This window comes from Serinus canaria, chromosome 26 (assembly GCF_022539315.1).
Source record: "Serinus canaria isolate serCan28SL12 chromosome 26, serCan2020, whole genome shotgun sequence".
Taxonomy (NCBI): domain Eukaryota; kingdom Metazoa; phylum Chordata; class Aves; order Passeriformes; family Fringillidae; genus Serinus; species Serinus canaria.
The window spans coordinates 4666145-4681079 of NC_066339.1; the positions used below are offsets into that span (position 1 = coordinate 4666145).

Sequence of the window (14935 nt, forward strand, 5' to 3'; positions counted from 1 at the left end):
GGCGCTGGCAGGAGCCCGGAATGTCCAGCTGACATTCCAGGGGGCTGTGCTAGGGAGGGACAGCCTGGCTGGGACAGGGGAACAGCCGCGTGCGAGGGCTCGGAACAGAACGAGAGGAGCCGGCCGTGCGCTCTGCTGCCTTGGGAAATCGGCTCTCCAGGAAAACAACTGGGAGTTGTTTTTGTCCATCTGTTTTCCACGGAACTCCCCCCCCCTCAGCTCGGGTTTGTCACCTCCCTGCAGAGTGGGCTGACACTGGGAGAGGGATGGAGCTTCCCAGAGCTCCCAAACCACCAGGAAGAACAGCCCAGGGAGATGCGGGAGGAGAGGGACACGGGGTGACAGGGCTGGGGGACACCAAATCCCTTCTGTGGCAAAGGAAGGGTTTGGGCAAAAGGGGGGGAAGGCTGGGGCTTGCCCAAAGCTGGGCAGGAGGTGAGTGGATCCAGAGCTCCAGCCCTGCCAAAAGGAAAAGAGACACGTCAGAGCTGGGAGCAGGGATGGGAATGGAAAAGTCCCAGGGAGCTTCCTGCCAGGGCCACACTGTCCCCTGCAGCCATCCTCAAGGACAGCCTGTCCCCCCAGGCCTTACTGTCCTGTACAGAGAGTGCCAGGGGCTCCTGCCAGCCCCTGCACCCCAAAGAAACGGGATCCAGGTGTTTTTTAGGGAATCACAAGGAACACCCAGCCTGGGCAGCACCCAGGACCAGGAGGGGACAGTGCCCGCTCTCACCCCCAGACCCCAGCAGGAACTTGGGGACTTCAGCACAGCCATGTCCAGGCCTGGGGCCCCCAGGGATGCCATGGGGGAAATGCTGGGAAGGAAAACCTCACAGATCAGGATTGGTGGGAGTGGAAATTCTCACTAAGTGGAGGGGAGAACCCAGCTCAGGACGAGCAGAGGGATGAACTGATGGTGAGGGCAGAGGCTGAGATGAAAGACAAGGATGAAAGAAAGACCCAGTTTCCCAAGGCCTGGTTTCCCAGCTCCCCTGATCTTTCCAGGAGGACTGGCCCAGTGCCCTGACTCCGTGCCCATCAATAAGGTGCAGCATCAGCTGTCGTGTCAGCAGCAGGAAAAACATCCCGTGGGAAGGGCTTTAAATGGAAGCAGGAAAGGAAAAGATGAAGAGCTGGGCTCATTTCAGAGCCCTCCTTGGGCCAGGTTTGCCTCCCTGACAGGGAGGGGATGCAGCAGCTCCAGTGGGTGAGTTATTTATAGAAATGTGCTTCATTATAGAAATTTACTTTGCAACAAAGTGGGGAAGGGCCCTCAGCAGCTCTGCTTGGCAGTAGGGGCTGGGAGGGGAGCAGGGCAGGGGAGAAGAACCTGCTTTTCCCAGGAAAACTGCCAGAATTCCCAGTCCAGTCTGGCATGGAATGGGGCTGCTCCAGCCTGGAGGGAAGAGATGGAACAGGGGACACTGTGGGGGTGACAGTGACAGCCACCATCAGACAGCAACAGCCCCTGGCACATGGAATGGCTCCAAACAGCATTTCCCAACCTGGAACAGATTCCAGCTCTAACTTAGCAACCTCACCTGGGTGAAAGCATCCCACCAGGAATGTGGGGTCTGAGGAGAACCAGCCTTGCACTGATTCCCTCCCTTTTGTTCCCAAAACTGAGCAACAACTGCATGCAGAGAGGAGCCACCCCCTTCCTGTGCCACTGGAAATCCCCTTTGTCACCCAGAGCCACCAAACGTGAGTCACCCCTGTCCACAGAAGTGACACAGAGCAGAACCACTCCTGCCACACCCCAGAGCTTGGGAGAAGCTGCAACTCGACCTGATCCAAGCAAAAGCACTTGGGACAGTTTGTGATGTCTCAGCACAAATAAAAGTAGTAAATTATTGGTAATAAATTTATTTTTGATATTGATTTTTTACAGAGCTAAATGGAACATAGAAACAGCACCAAGCCATTGAAGTTTGTTCTACAAAACCAGGTTTAATACAAAAGGATGACAGCAATGCCTGACTCTGCACTTCTGGACGGTTAAAAAAGCTCACCCAAACCCCACCAAGAGTTTAAAAAGGTTTAAGAACCGAGGCACCGGTGTTTGAGAGAATTTCTCTGGCAGCAATGATGATCTTGATACATATGGGAAGAATCAAGGTTGCCTTTATTCCCAATTTATTGCAGTGTAAGGGGCTGCTCCTTGCCTAGAAGAGCTGTGGAGCCTCCTGCCCAAACACCCACACCCAAAAATTTGGGGTAAGAGCCACCTCCATGCAGGACATTCCCCATTTAATGGGAAAGATCTCCTGGTTTTGCTCCTGGAGAGCTCTGCTCCACCCACGTGGGGAGAGGTGCAGACTCTGCCAGGTGAGCAGGCACAAGGAACACACCTGGAGTGGCATCACCTGCCCAGGGCTGTGCCCTCAGCCAGCCCAGAGCCCGGGACAGGAGCAATCTGAGCATCCAGCCCCGGGATGTCCTCGAGGAGAGCAACATCCAGGGGCTGCAGGGCTCAAATCACTGCTGGCTTCACTCTGCAACTCCTCCTGCCCGAGGCCAGCAAAGGATTTGGGTCCTGCAGCCTCAGGAGCTGCTGCAGAGCCCTGGGAAGAGCAGAGCAGCAGCTCCTCTGCTGAGCCTGAACTGCCACACACTGGTGCCATTTCCTGGGAAACAAACATTCCTTCACTGGACAGAAAGAGAAGCTGAAGTAACCAAGTGATTACAGACACGAGATACGATGCAGCAGGGCTGGGACAGAGCCAGGCTGCTCCTGGGACCCACAGGGGGCTGCAGGAACAGCCACAGTGCCAGAGCTGGCACCTCCCTGCTCTGACACAAACACAGACACTGCAGCTGCCCAGCTCAAACATGAGCACTGAGCCCTCAGAGCGCTCCCAAAGCTGCTCTGGAACAGCCACGGAGCAGTCCTGGGCTGCAGCCACAGGAAAACGCCTTTAGAAGCTTTCTATATCCTTTATTTTCCACCCAAATTCCCACCCCACCCCCACCCCAAAAAATAAAAAAGCACACAGACTGCAGACTTAAAAGTGTAGCAGGGTCACAAACTCTCCTCCACCACCCCCAGCCCAGCCCAAACCACCAAGGCACGTCAGGCTCCCCCCTCTCTCTAGGCCCACCTTCACCCAATTCCCCCTCTCCCCATTTTGGATGGATGAAGCCAACACAAAACATTTTCCTTGCTGGGAAGCAGCGAGTGCTTCCTCACTGTCTTTGCACTGATAAAAACAAACGCAAACAAAGAGACGCCTGCAACTGCCACCCTAATGTTTCCATGGGAAATGTTCTCTTTCAGCACATTCCCTGATGGACTCTGCCACCAGTTGGCCTTTGCAGAATTGAGGTCAAATTTTGCACCCCCAGGCTCTGGCAGAGCCCCCCAGCCCTCGAAGGGGGTGTGCAGTTATTCTTTGTAGGTTGTTGTTTGCTTGCCTGGGAGCCAGGTCTCTGTGGAAGGCTCACTTTGGTGCAATCCCAGCTTCCCACCAGCTCAAGCCCATCTTCTTTCCAAGCCAGTATTGCCCTGAACGTGTGTGTTTGGAGAGTTTCAGCAGTGAGAGCAAACAGAGCCGTGCAACCCCCAAGCCCGGGCCAGGCCCTGCTCCTCCCACCACCAGCGAGGGCCCTGAGGCCTGCACAGGGTCCATGTCCCACCCTGCTGCTCCTCCTGCTGCCCTCAGTGCTCCGAGTCCGACAGGTACGAGGGCTGAGTCCATCTCCACACCAGCATGTCCTCCCCTGCCACCCTGTGTGACTCTGTCTGGATCCGGGACTCGTTGGAGGCCAGGAAATCCACGGCTCTCTCCCACACCCGCTTCATCTTTTTTCTGCAAGGAACAGCAAGAAAATAAATGAGAATCCAGAGCTGGTTGTGCTTCCATGCCTGCAGCAACTGGGCCTGTGGATTTGGCTGCCTGCTGCTCCCTGTGCAGGCAGAAAAGGGCATCAAACAAAGCCTGGTTTAGAGATTTCAGACCAGGGCATGGCCACACAAATCCTGCCTGGGGGGAAGATGAGAGGCTCTGTCAGTGCCCTGAATTTCTGCCTCAATTTGTGCTGCAAAGGGACTTGATGAGCAAATCACCCTCCCCTGTCCTGCACACAGAGATCTCAGCCAGGGCACACCCTGATGTTCACCCCAGCTTTGGACCCAGCTGTCCTGAGCATCTCACACCCAGGGATGCTCAAACAGCTGCAGGCATCCTTTGCAGGAAAAGGAACAATTTCTGCTACAGAGGGAGGATGTTTAACACTTCACCAGAGGACAAAGCAGCTCCACTTAACCAAAACAAGAATAATAACTGCAGAAATGGAGCAAAGCACGAGGATTCAGCTCTGCAGCCCCACCACCCACAAAGCCATAACCTCAACCACAATTCCTGTCTGAGAAAACCCCAAACCCAATCATCTCACTCCAGATGCAAAACTGGCCCCCTTCCAGGCACACAATCACTGCAGAGGAGCCCCAATACCCTGTTCAGCTCATGGGAATTGCTCTGGAGAGCCAGGTAGGATGGCTGGGAAAGGGGACAGCACCAAACACCCAGCAGATGAAGCAGAGGACACCTGAAGCTCCAGGTCCAAGCAAACCAAACCCAGGTACTGCTGGACAGAACAAGGACAATACACCTGTGGCACTGCACAAGTGACAAGACACCTGTGGCACTGCACCAAGTACCAGCCCTGGGGCTGGCACACTGATCTGCACCAGGGACAGGCACGGCCTGAGCTCTGCCCAAGCCTTTCCCAACCCAAAGGCTCCAGCCTTGTCCTGCAGAGCAGCTGCAGGGATTGATTCTGGAGCTGTGCTGAATGCCATCCTGCTGCTTCCAGCCCTCCTGAGTGCCCAGAGCAGCTCACCTGCTCTGAGGAGGGATCAGGCTGTCCCGCACGTGGAAGATGCCGACGTAGGGGTAACGCTCCAAATTCCGCTCCCATTCCTTGTAGTGGTCCTGGACAACAGCTGCAGGACAGGAGGACACAGCAGTGAGGGCTCAACCCTGCAGGAGCAGAGCAGGGCTCCCTGTGCTCCCACAGCTCCTACCTATGATCTTCTTCACCATCTCGTACATGGCCTGTTCCTCCTCCTCCATCTTGCGCCAGCGATAGCGGAGGTAGAGCAGGATGCCCCAAAGGGTTATCAGACCTAGGAGAATAAAACCAAAGGGGATTCAGGAACTGGCAGCTGTGTGCCTGCTGGATGCAGTTTTAATTCTCACACTGTGACCCAGGCCTGCTTGAAACTGAATGCCAGTGATTCCTTTTGTTCCCCAGAGCAGCTGCACCCCAAAAGCCACTTGGTGCTGCCCTCCCTGCAGCACAGGAGCACCTGTGGATGTGGGATGAGGCGGTGGCAAAGCCTCAGCATGGAGCTGCCCTCAGGAAAGAAACCTCAGCACAACCACAGGGCCCCAGTTTGCAAATCCCAGAGGAGGCTTTGCCAGAGGCCTCCCCTACAAGGATCACTCTGGAAGACTGTCAGGTTTCACTGCTCCATGGAGAGCTGCTGGATAGGGAAATAAAAGCCTGGGGCTCCAGTGGCAGCCCAAAATGCAGGAGATGTGTATGGAAGGTTTAGCACTTACAGTGCCCCCAGTAGGACTTCAGTGTCTGCAATAAACAGAACTGTCCCTTGTCATCCCCTCCCTGTCAGGTTGGATTAGAAACTCCTGCAGTCACACAGCTCTCGTTATCACCTCGCTGGGTAAAACCCCTGTCTCAGCTGAGGCGTGACAGACTATTCCAATAAAACCTCCAACCCTGAAATGCTACAAGTCATTATTAAAGAGGCTGGAGGACTTGGGAGCTTAGAGCAAGAAAAAAAAAAAAAGAAAAACCGACTCCTTAAGGTAAGTTAACACACTTATTCTGCAGCCCATAATAATGGGCACTTGAGGAATACCCAGAGAGCTCATCAGCTGCCTGATTTAAAGCAACTTTTAAGCACTCACAGCACAAGAGGAGGGCTGTGGGTCTCCTGCGCTGCCAGAACAAAGGTTAATTAGACATTAACTCATCAGCAGATTTATTTCACCTCTGTTAGGTGTTTCCTATGGCTGAGCAATGTGTGATCACAGAGCTTCATCCCTGCATCTGAGCCCCAAGAGCCACTTACTCCAGAAGAACAGGAACAGGTTCATGATGGCCGTGACCACGGCCCGGCGGAAGCGGCAGCCCAGCCCCATCTGAGGATGGGCAGATTCCAGGCAGAACACTTCCTCCACGCTGGAAACAGGCTCTGACAGGTCCCTGCCTTTCAACCTGATGGGAAGAGGAAGAAAATCTCATTGAAGAGAGCAAGCTGCAACTGCAGTCTTTAATCAAGGCTGGGAGAACAACCAGACTGTGGGTGCAGCTGCTCGCAGGAAATGCCCCCACACCCAGGCAGAGCCTCCTGCCAGAACATTTGGGGACTGGCTGCTTAGCCAGGGATGGATGTGGCTCCAGGAAGGCAGCAGGGCTGCAGCTCCCACTGGCACACTGAGTATCCCTGCACTGCCTCTCTGACAGCCCCTCTCAGCGTGCAGAAGATTGAACTCGGAATTGGATTCCCACCTCCCAGCACAGAGATGGAAACATTCCCTGAGTCAGAGTCACTGTTCAGCCCCAGCAGTGGGAGCAGGGGGACCCAGGCTGAGAGCAGGAGCAGCTCAAAGAGTGGCAGAGAACCAGCACAGAGCCCTGCAGAGCCCTCAGCTCCCCTCCCTGCAGCCCTGCTGCTCCCAAGCCCAGGCTCACTCCACACTGAGCCATTCCCAGAGCACAAAGGCACCGAGGGGTCCAAGGGACAGCCAGCAGATCCAGGGGAACTGCAACAAAGGGAACTGCAACTGTATTTTTTAAGCTCCTAATTATGAACAGCCCATTAGACAAAGAGGTTTGCTAATTTACAGGTGCTCAGCTCATGAAGTGCAGAGAGCTTGGCTGGTTCTGGGTTCTGCAGGAGCTGCACACACACGGTTCTTCCCCACCCCCTGTCTTATTTACAATCCAAATTCCACGGAAATATTTAAAACATGCAGCAGAATCACCCCGTGCAAAGCTCATTTTCAGTCCTACCTCTCAGACTAGCAACTGAAAAATAATCTCAGGTAGCTAAAAATGCCAGGGACAGGGTTTTGGGGATGCTGCCACGCCAGCTCTGGGGAAGCAGAGCTGTTTGGGGACCAGCCAGCAGAGCTGCTAATTAACAAAACAAAAAGTGGGAGGATATTGTATCCCACAGCTTCTGACTGGAAATGTGCTGGAGTTTAAAAATATAAAATTCGAAAACTCTGCATCCCAGCCCACCTACAAATCCAGCCCTGCCCCTAAGGAAGCCAAGCCCTGTCCTGGGAATCTGCACAGCCCAGGAATCAAAGCAGCAGATGCTGTCTGATCCGTGGATCACAGCAGCAGCTGCAGGAATATTTAAGAGCAAATGGAGCAGTGGGAATTCCAACAAGCTTGCCCACCAACCCCAACACCACAACTGCTGCAATTCCCTTAATCAGAGACACATTTAGCAATGTGCAAATGCAAACAACTGTTAAGGCTTTAGAGTTAGAGCAGACTGGAGGCAGCCCACGCTTCCCAGAGGAAGGTGATGATGGCTGCTGACTCTGGGAAAAGTGACCTCATGGACAAGTTAAGGAAGAGCTGGAGGCACAGGACCATGGGCAGGACACCAGGACCACTCCACAGGAGGCACAAGACAACCACTGATGGCCACAAGCAGCCCTGACCTCCCACCTCCATCTCACCTGCAACACCTCCCTGGACACAGCGTCCCACAGACTCCTGGAGGGAGCCCAGCTCCCACCCTGCTGCAGGGCTGTACTTTTCCTTTGGAAGTTTGCCCAGCAAGCTCAGCCACAGCCAGTCCCAGCCCAGCTGCTGCAGCCCAGCGAGCTCTGGGAGCTGAAGGGCACCACTGACCCTGTCAAATTCCACCCCAGCCAACACCCAGATGCCCAACTTTAACACAGTGGGCTCCTGCCCACCCAATTCCCAAATCCTTAGGGCTGCTGGGTATCAACAGATGCCCAACTTTGACACAGTGGGTTTCTGCTCACCAAATTCCCAAATCCTTGTTGCTGTTCAGGATCCAGTGCAGGGCAGCTTCAAACTTCTGTGAGGAAGTGCCAGTTACATTCTGTGCAAAGGAAGCCATAAGAAGATTAGCCCTCCATTCATTTAAAATACTGACCAACACGATTTCATTACAGCAGTGGGAGAATTCATTCCATAGGGGCTGAACCCAGGTTAATTCTTATCAGGATTCTGCAAACTGGAGGGAGGAGAACTAAGCCTGAAGATCTGCCTGGCCTGAAGTCTTCTGACTGGTGAGATGATGCATGAAGCACTCAGTGAAATAACACCATCCCAGACTGTTAGGGCTAACCACTAAATACAACATAATCTTACTGACAGGTTACCAGGAAAGAAATGGAATGCTGGATCAGAGCAGTCTGTCTCCTGACACTCTGCAGTAGAGAAAAATCCTTCTTCTGCCCAGCCCTCAGTCCAGGGAAATTTCTGGTTCCACAAGACTGATGGCTCCAGTGAAACAACAAACCATTAAGATTTACAGGGGGTGAAATCAGAGATGGAGGAGAAAATGATTTTCAAAAGAACTGCTGAGAACAGGACTGGCCAAAGGGGAAGTGAGAGATATGGGAGAGAATCAAAGCAGGATGAGGAAGCAAAATGGATGGTGAATTGTTTTAGTGTCTATTATTTATTGCTTTATAAGAGACTAAGCACTGGGTGGTAACAATGCTGCTCAGAGCCTACTCACCAGCACGTGATCCTTCACCTCACTAACCCAAATGCATTTGCTTTTTAGGTTCTCAGGGTTTCCACATTCAAAATTACCTGGGAAGAAAAGTCAAATAAAAAAATCCTGCTTGTAAAAAAAAAACTTTGAACAGCTCAGAACCAGGCTCTGAATGCACACCAAGAAATGCTCTCCTTTCCAATCAGCCCCAGCCCTGAGCAAAACGATTCCAGGGTGAGATTTATACTGCAGGCAGATCAGATGACTATTAATAAAATGCTCAGCCACGGAACAGAGGTTGGATAAGGGCAATCAAACCTCTCACTTTGGAGCTGCTGCTGGATAAGGGCAATCAAAGCTGACACTTCAGAGCTGCTGAACACACAATGAGGGGGAAAGTATTGCTCCTGCCCCTTGCAGAGCACAGAACCACAGCTGCCACCAGGTATCAGGTGTGGAGCTAATGATCGGTGTTCAAAATGCCTCCAAGGAGCTGAAACCACAGCTCTGCCTCCAACCCAGGCAGAGAAATGCTGGCAAGGCACTAAATCCTCTAAATCTTCCCTCACCAAGTTGACTAAACAAATGCGCTAAGCAAATCTGGTGGAAATCCGAAGTCAGATTTGAAGAGATTTAGGAATTCTGTGCAGCTTCAGTATCCAAAGGTTTCAGCCTTGAGGTCTGAAATGCAGAAAATGGAACTGAAACCCTTTCACTGATTACCACTGCTGTGAATCTTGCTGAACAAGTCCCTGCTCATACAGTGGATTTCTAGCAGTCTACTCCATCCCAAAATACCAGTGATGGGCTGGATTTACTCCTGGAGTAGGGACTGTGCTGGGTCAGCTCCTCATCTCAGAGAGCCTGTCCCACTCTGTGGTGAGGAAAAGGAGAGGCACTCACACGTCTGCCACCACATTTCAGCAGAAATGACAATTTCTTAGGACACTTCACGTGTAAGAACACATCAGTTTACACTCCTGCCTCTATCCTGAAGACAATTTCAAGCTGTTGGTAAAAAAGAATAACAAACCCAACCAATCCTACCTGAAACTCCCAACACTTCAAGCACAAACAAGGCCCACTCACCCAGGCAGGGTGACAGGAGTGCATCAGCCAAGCACCACTCAGAACAAAAATAAACCCACCTTCCCGTGTTTTCCTATTCCCTGCCTGCCTCAGGAGCCCTCAAAGGGAACTGCCTGTTCCATAAACCCCTCCAGAGTGGGACAGGAGGAGCAGGAGCTGGGAGAGGCAGCTCCTGCAGGCTCAGCAGGGTGGGATATGCTGGCACTCACCTGCCTGCACGGACAGGTAACTGTAGAGCTCGTGCAGCACGGCCATGATCACGTCCTTGTGCTTGGCCTGGCAGAACTGCAGGGCACAGACAGGGACAGGGACACACATCAGCAGAGGCATGGGGACAGTGGGAGTGCAGCTCCCAACGCCAGGCAGAACCACAGCACTGCAGTCTGGCTCAGTCCTGCACCACCAGCTCCAGGCACATCTCCTGAGCAGGGGAATGTTCCAGGCACAAGTGACCCTGAGCATCTTCTGGGTGAGTTTTAAGGTCCCTTCCAGCCCAAACCAGTCTGAGATTCTGGGGTTCTGTGAAGTGCCACCAACCCACAGCCCAGCCTGCAGCACCAGCCTCAGACCCACCACAGATGGATCCATCAGCTCCAGAACTTCCCAGCACACAGAACTCAGAATCCAACATGAAACCTTCTCCCTCCTAACCATGGAATGTTTGGGTTGGAAGGGACCTTTAAAGTTCACCCAGTTCCACCCCTGACACCTTCCCCTATCCCAGGTTGCTCCAAGCCCTGTCCAACCTGGCCTTGGGTACCTCCAGGGATGAGACAGCCACAGCTGCTCTGGGAATTCCATCCCAGCCCCTTCCCACCCTCCCAGGGAAGGATTTATTCCCAACATCCCATCCAAACCAGCACATGGAATCCTGGAATGGTTTGGGTTGGAAAGGATCATCCAATCCCATGGGCAGGGACCTGCCACTATCCCAGGCTGCCACTTTATCCACTATCCAACCTGGCCTTGGGCACCTCCAGGGATGGGGCAGCCCCAGCTTTTCCAAAAATCCATCCTGACAGAGGGAGCAGGGCTGTGCAGGCACTCCACGGTGGAGCTCAGGGAATTAGCTGGATTAAATCTTGCACTGTTAAAGCTGAAAACAGCTTTATTGCAAACCAATACCACTGCTGGTACAACTGTTAAAAAAGGAATTGATTCACGTAATTGGGAATTTAAATTTTTATCTTTCAGAGTCTCATACACACTCCTAACTTCATCTGGCCCATTAATTTCAACTCATCAAGTCCCAATTTTTCTGTAAAACGACAGAACTAATCATTTTACAGTGATACTGTTATGGGTGGAATAGACTACCTGGAATAATCACTGTTCTGTGAGAGCTCACAAGATTGAGAATAAATAAATAAATGCTTACATCATCCGTTCTTTTGTCACAATCCACAGGCAAGAGATTAACTAGGAGAGAGAAGAGGGTGAGTTAGCTGGCTGCAAACAAGAGCTTTGATCAAGAAAATAATTATCTTTTTAAAAGCAGGCTCAACTTAAATCCTGGTTCTGTTATTGTTCATCTCCCCCTGGCAGCACCTGGAGATGGAGAGCCCCTCCAGGAGCTGCTTTGGGAGCAGCCCTGAGGAAAAACACAACAATGATGGAGCTGAGGCATGTGCTCAGCTGGGGAGTGAAAACTGGGGCTGGATGTTTTAACAGCTCCTGTTTGAGAAGCTTCATGCTGATCTTTACACTCCAGTGCTGCCTCTCGCTGCCCACCAGGGTCACCTGAAACATCCCAGCACAGCCAGGGAGGGAAATGAACCCTCTGGAGGGCAGACTGCAGCTCTGGGCTCTGCAGGGCTTGAACAGCTCCTGGCACCTGTGGCACAACTCAAACCTGGGCACCATTCCTGCTGTCACAGCTGGAACAGGACAATCCAGTGACAATGGGCAGCTTTATCCTGGCTTTGGGAATGCAGCAGCCTTCCCAGCCCACACCAAGGGCACAGTGTGCCCAGGCTGAGGATCAGCACCTTCCCAAAACAGCCCCCAGACCCTTCTTTGTTCAGTTCAAAGCCTGAAGTATCCCCACTTCCAACTCTTCCAGCTGGGGAACTCTGCCTTAAAAATGGAAGAGAGAGACAAACTCTGCCACACCTGAAGTGCTGAATTTATCTGCTGCACTTCCCCCTCGGACAGAATAAAGGATGGGAAGGGCTGTGCTGGCAGGAACATCAAAAACACACCCCAGGTACTACACAGACCTCGTGTCACACCATAAAATCCATCCTTGGCCCACCAGGAATGGCACTCCACATAAACCCCATGGTTCTGAGGGACTGAAGGCCAAACTCATTTGGAAAAAGCAAACTTTTGATCTGTTTCCCATGAGTAACAAGGTTTCCCCATAGGAAAGGGGAGATGGGAAAAGGGACAGAAACAGAGATGTCAGGTTATGGCAATGAGAATGATGTGATGGAGATGGAAGCAATAAAGGGAAAGCAGGAAGACAGGTGAGGAATAAAGTTTAAATGAGAATTAAACCAGTGCACGTACAGCTCTCCTCTCTCCCGTCCAGCCAGCCTGACCCAGCCATCTTCACCACGAGGATGCCCAGAAAAATCAGCAGCAGCACCAAGCTGGCGAGGCAGAGGAACTGGGACAGGTAATACTCCAGGCCTTTCCCCTTTCCCTCGGGCTGCTGCCTGGGCGCTGAGCGCAGCAGGGCGGTGCGCGGGGTCACTCCGTGCCCCCCATCGCTGGCTGCCCGCCACGGGAAGCGCCGGATCAGCCCCCCAGCCCTGCTGCCCGCATCCCGCTCTGCCCCCTTCCCAACGCTGGAAGCCAGGTCCTCCTTCCCTCTCCTGAACAGGCTGCTGAACCTCCCGGGGGCTGCCGAGGAGCCCCACTGGGTGCTGGGGGTCACCTCGCTCTCCCGTCTCCACCAGCTGTTGGAGGAGAGCCCCCTCCTCTCCCCCGCCGTGTCCCAGGCAGCCCGGGAGCTCTGCGCCCCAATGTCCCCTCCCGATGTCCCCCAATGGCTCCTGGATTTCTCCTCGCTGGGAAGGGGTTTGGAGCCTGCCGAGGAGCCCCAGTAGGGTGTGGAGCTCAGCCCTCCAACCCCATCCAGCCCCGAGCCCGTCCGGCTGCTGAGCCCCCCGCTCCTCTCTGCCGAGGGGCTCCACTGGGATGTGGAGTTTGAGCCCCGGAACCTGTCCAGGGTGGGTCTCAGGCCACTGCTGAGCCCCCCACTCCTCTCTGAGGCGCCCCACTGCAGTGAGGAGCCCCGAAACCCATCCAGGGTGGCCCCCAGCCCCTGGCTGAGCCCCCGGCCGTGCTCTGTGACATCTCTGGATGTCTCCCAGTGGGATGCAGAGCTCAGCGCCCCGGCCCTGTCCGCCCCAAGGCCCCCGAGTCCCCCGCTCCTCTCTATGGACGTGTCCCACTGCGAGGGGGAACTGAAGCCCCCGTGCCCGGACAGGGATGCCCCCAGCCCACCGCCACCTCTCTCCACTGTCGTCCCCCACTGCTCCGAAGGGCTCAGCCTCCCGAGGCTGTCCCGGGAGGGGCCGCCCTCAACCCTGATGCCTCCAGCCCGGCCCGGCGGGGACCCCCGGGGGTCCCCCCAGGACTGCCCGGCGCTCTCCCCCGACGTCCCCCAGCGGGACGCGGGCGGCCGTCCCACTTCCTCCTCCTCTTCCTCCTCCTCGTCCTCCTCCTCACTCTCACGGGCGGCCGCGCCAGTGAAGCCGGAGCGCTGCCGCGAGGGCGAGGCCTGCGGCGGCCCTGCGGAGGAGCGGCCCGGGCTGGGCGGCGCGGTGCGGCCGCTGCGCCGGGCGGCCGCCACCTCGGCCCGTAGGCAGCCCAGCTTCTTGATGTAGACCTTGCGGGTGGTGGCGGTGATGGGCCCCGGGCGATAGCCGAGAGCCAGCAGCTCCTTGCGGAGCTCCGCGTCCGTCAGCTCCGCCATGGCCGCGCCAGGCCCCGCCGGAAGCGCCCCGCAGGCGGGAAGCGACACCGCCATCTTGGGAGGGGCTCCGCGCGCCCCTGGCGCCGCCATGTTGGGAAGGGCACGGGGCGTGTGGGGAAAGGGCGCGGGGGCGGGCGCCATGTTGAGAAGGTCAAGGAGGTGCGGGCTCCGTGTCCTGAGGGAGCGGCATGGAGCGGGAGATGCTGCTCCCTCAGGATTGGGAAAAAGCCGGAGAAATGGGGAAAGCAAAAGGCGAAACTGCCTCATCTGCGCGATGAGCCGGTGTCGATGATAAATTGTCCCCCATCGCTGTGCAGGGCAGCTCCCGCCCCACTCACCCTGATGTTCTGACATTTTTAGGGCCATTCTTCCAAAAATGTCCCTTTCCCAGCCACCTGCCACCCCCACACGCGTTTCCATCATCACTGCCCAGTTGCTGAGCTCTGCCAGAATCTCAGGCAGGACCAGGATCCAAATCCATGAAATATTTCCTGGGAAGGGGGGGTCCCTCCACGCCCCACACCTAAAACAGCAAATCCAAGTGTTGACTTGTAAATTTATTTTGGCACAGCTGTGATGAACAGTAATTGCTTTTTCCTGCTGCCGCCGCTAAAGAAAGCGATGAAAGCGGCTGAAATACGGTGGCGTCATGTCGGAATTTAATTAAAGGTAATGGAGCAGCGGTGCTGAAGGTGCTGAGGGCTGGCTGCGTGCCACGGCAGGTGATGGATGTGTGACACTGGGGTGGGGGACACGCCGTGGTCCCTCAGGAATGGCACCTGTGGGGAGAAGGAGCACGAAGCTGAAAGAGCTGAGCTGTGCCTTCCTGACATGAATCACAGAATCCCAGAGTCAGTGAGGCTGGAAAATCCTTCCAACACCATCGAGTCCAAGCTGTGAGAAATCCTAACCTGAGTGCCATGTCCAGATTTCCTCGGACATCCCAAGGCTGGGGACTCCAAACCTCCCTGAGCGGCCCTTGCAAAGCTAACGACCCTTTCCATGGAGAAATTCCTCCTGATGTCCAACCTGACCCTCCCCTGGCACAGTATGAGGATATATCTTCTTGTCCTGTCACTAATCCTTCTTTCAGGAACCCTCTTCCTTAGCAGGTCCCCAAAGCTCACCTCACTCTTCCCAATTTATCCAAGAAAGCAGCAACAAGATGCTGAGATTTGTTT

General features: G+C 54.5%; 1 protein-coding gene across 1 annotated transcript; it reads right to left on the reverse strand.

Annotated features, from left to right (window-relative positions):
- Positions 1–1850: 1850 nt before the first annotated feature.
- Positions 1851–13788, reverse strand: LEMD2 (LEM domain nuclear envelope protein 2). Its single transcript, XM_050985250.1, has 9 exons — positions 12341–13788; positions 11208–11248; positions 10039–10114; positions 8762–8838; positions 8037–8116; positions 6098–6243; positions 5027–5128; positions 4843–4945; positions 1851–3809 (listed from the first exon to the last, which is right to left on the reverse strand). Exons 1-9 carry the CDS (start codon positions 13752–13754, stop codon positions 3659–3661), a joined length of 2190 nt encoding a protein of 729 aa, XP_050841207.1. The 5' UTR covers positions 13755–13788; the 3' UTR covers positions 1851–3658.
- Between the last annotated feature and the right edge of the window lie 1147 nt (positions 13789–14935).

What these genes read in the sequence shown, in the direction of transcription:
- LEMD2 (XM_050985250.1), bottom strand. Translation starts at nt 13,754, where the DNA reads ATGGCGGAGCTGACGGACGCGGAGCTCCGCAAGGAGCTGCTGGCTCTC. An exon ending in GTGACAAAAGAACGGATGAT is followed by an intron (nt 10,115 to 11,207) that starts GTAAGCATTTAT and finishes TGTGCCCTGCAG; the next exon opens with TTCTGCCAGGCCAAGCACAA. An exon ending in CTGATCCCTCCTCAGAGCAG is followed by an intron (nt 3,810 to 4,842) that starts GTGAGCTGCTCT and finishes TGTTCCTTGCAG; the next exon opens with AAAAAAGATGAAGCGGGTGT.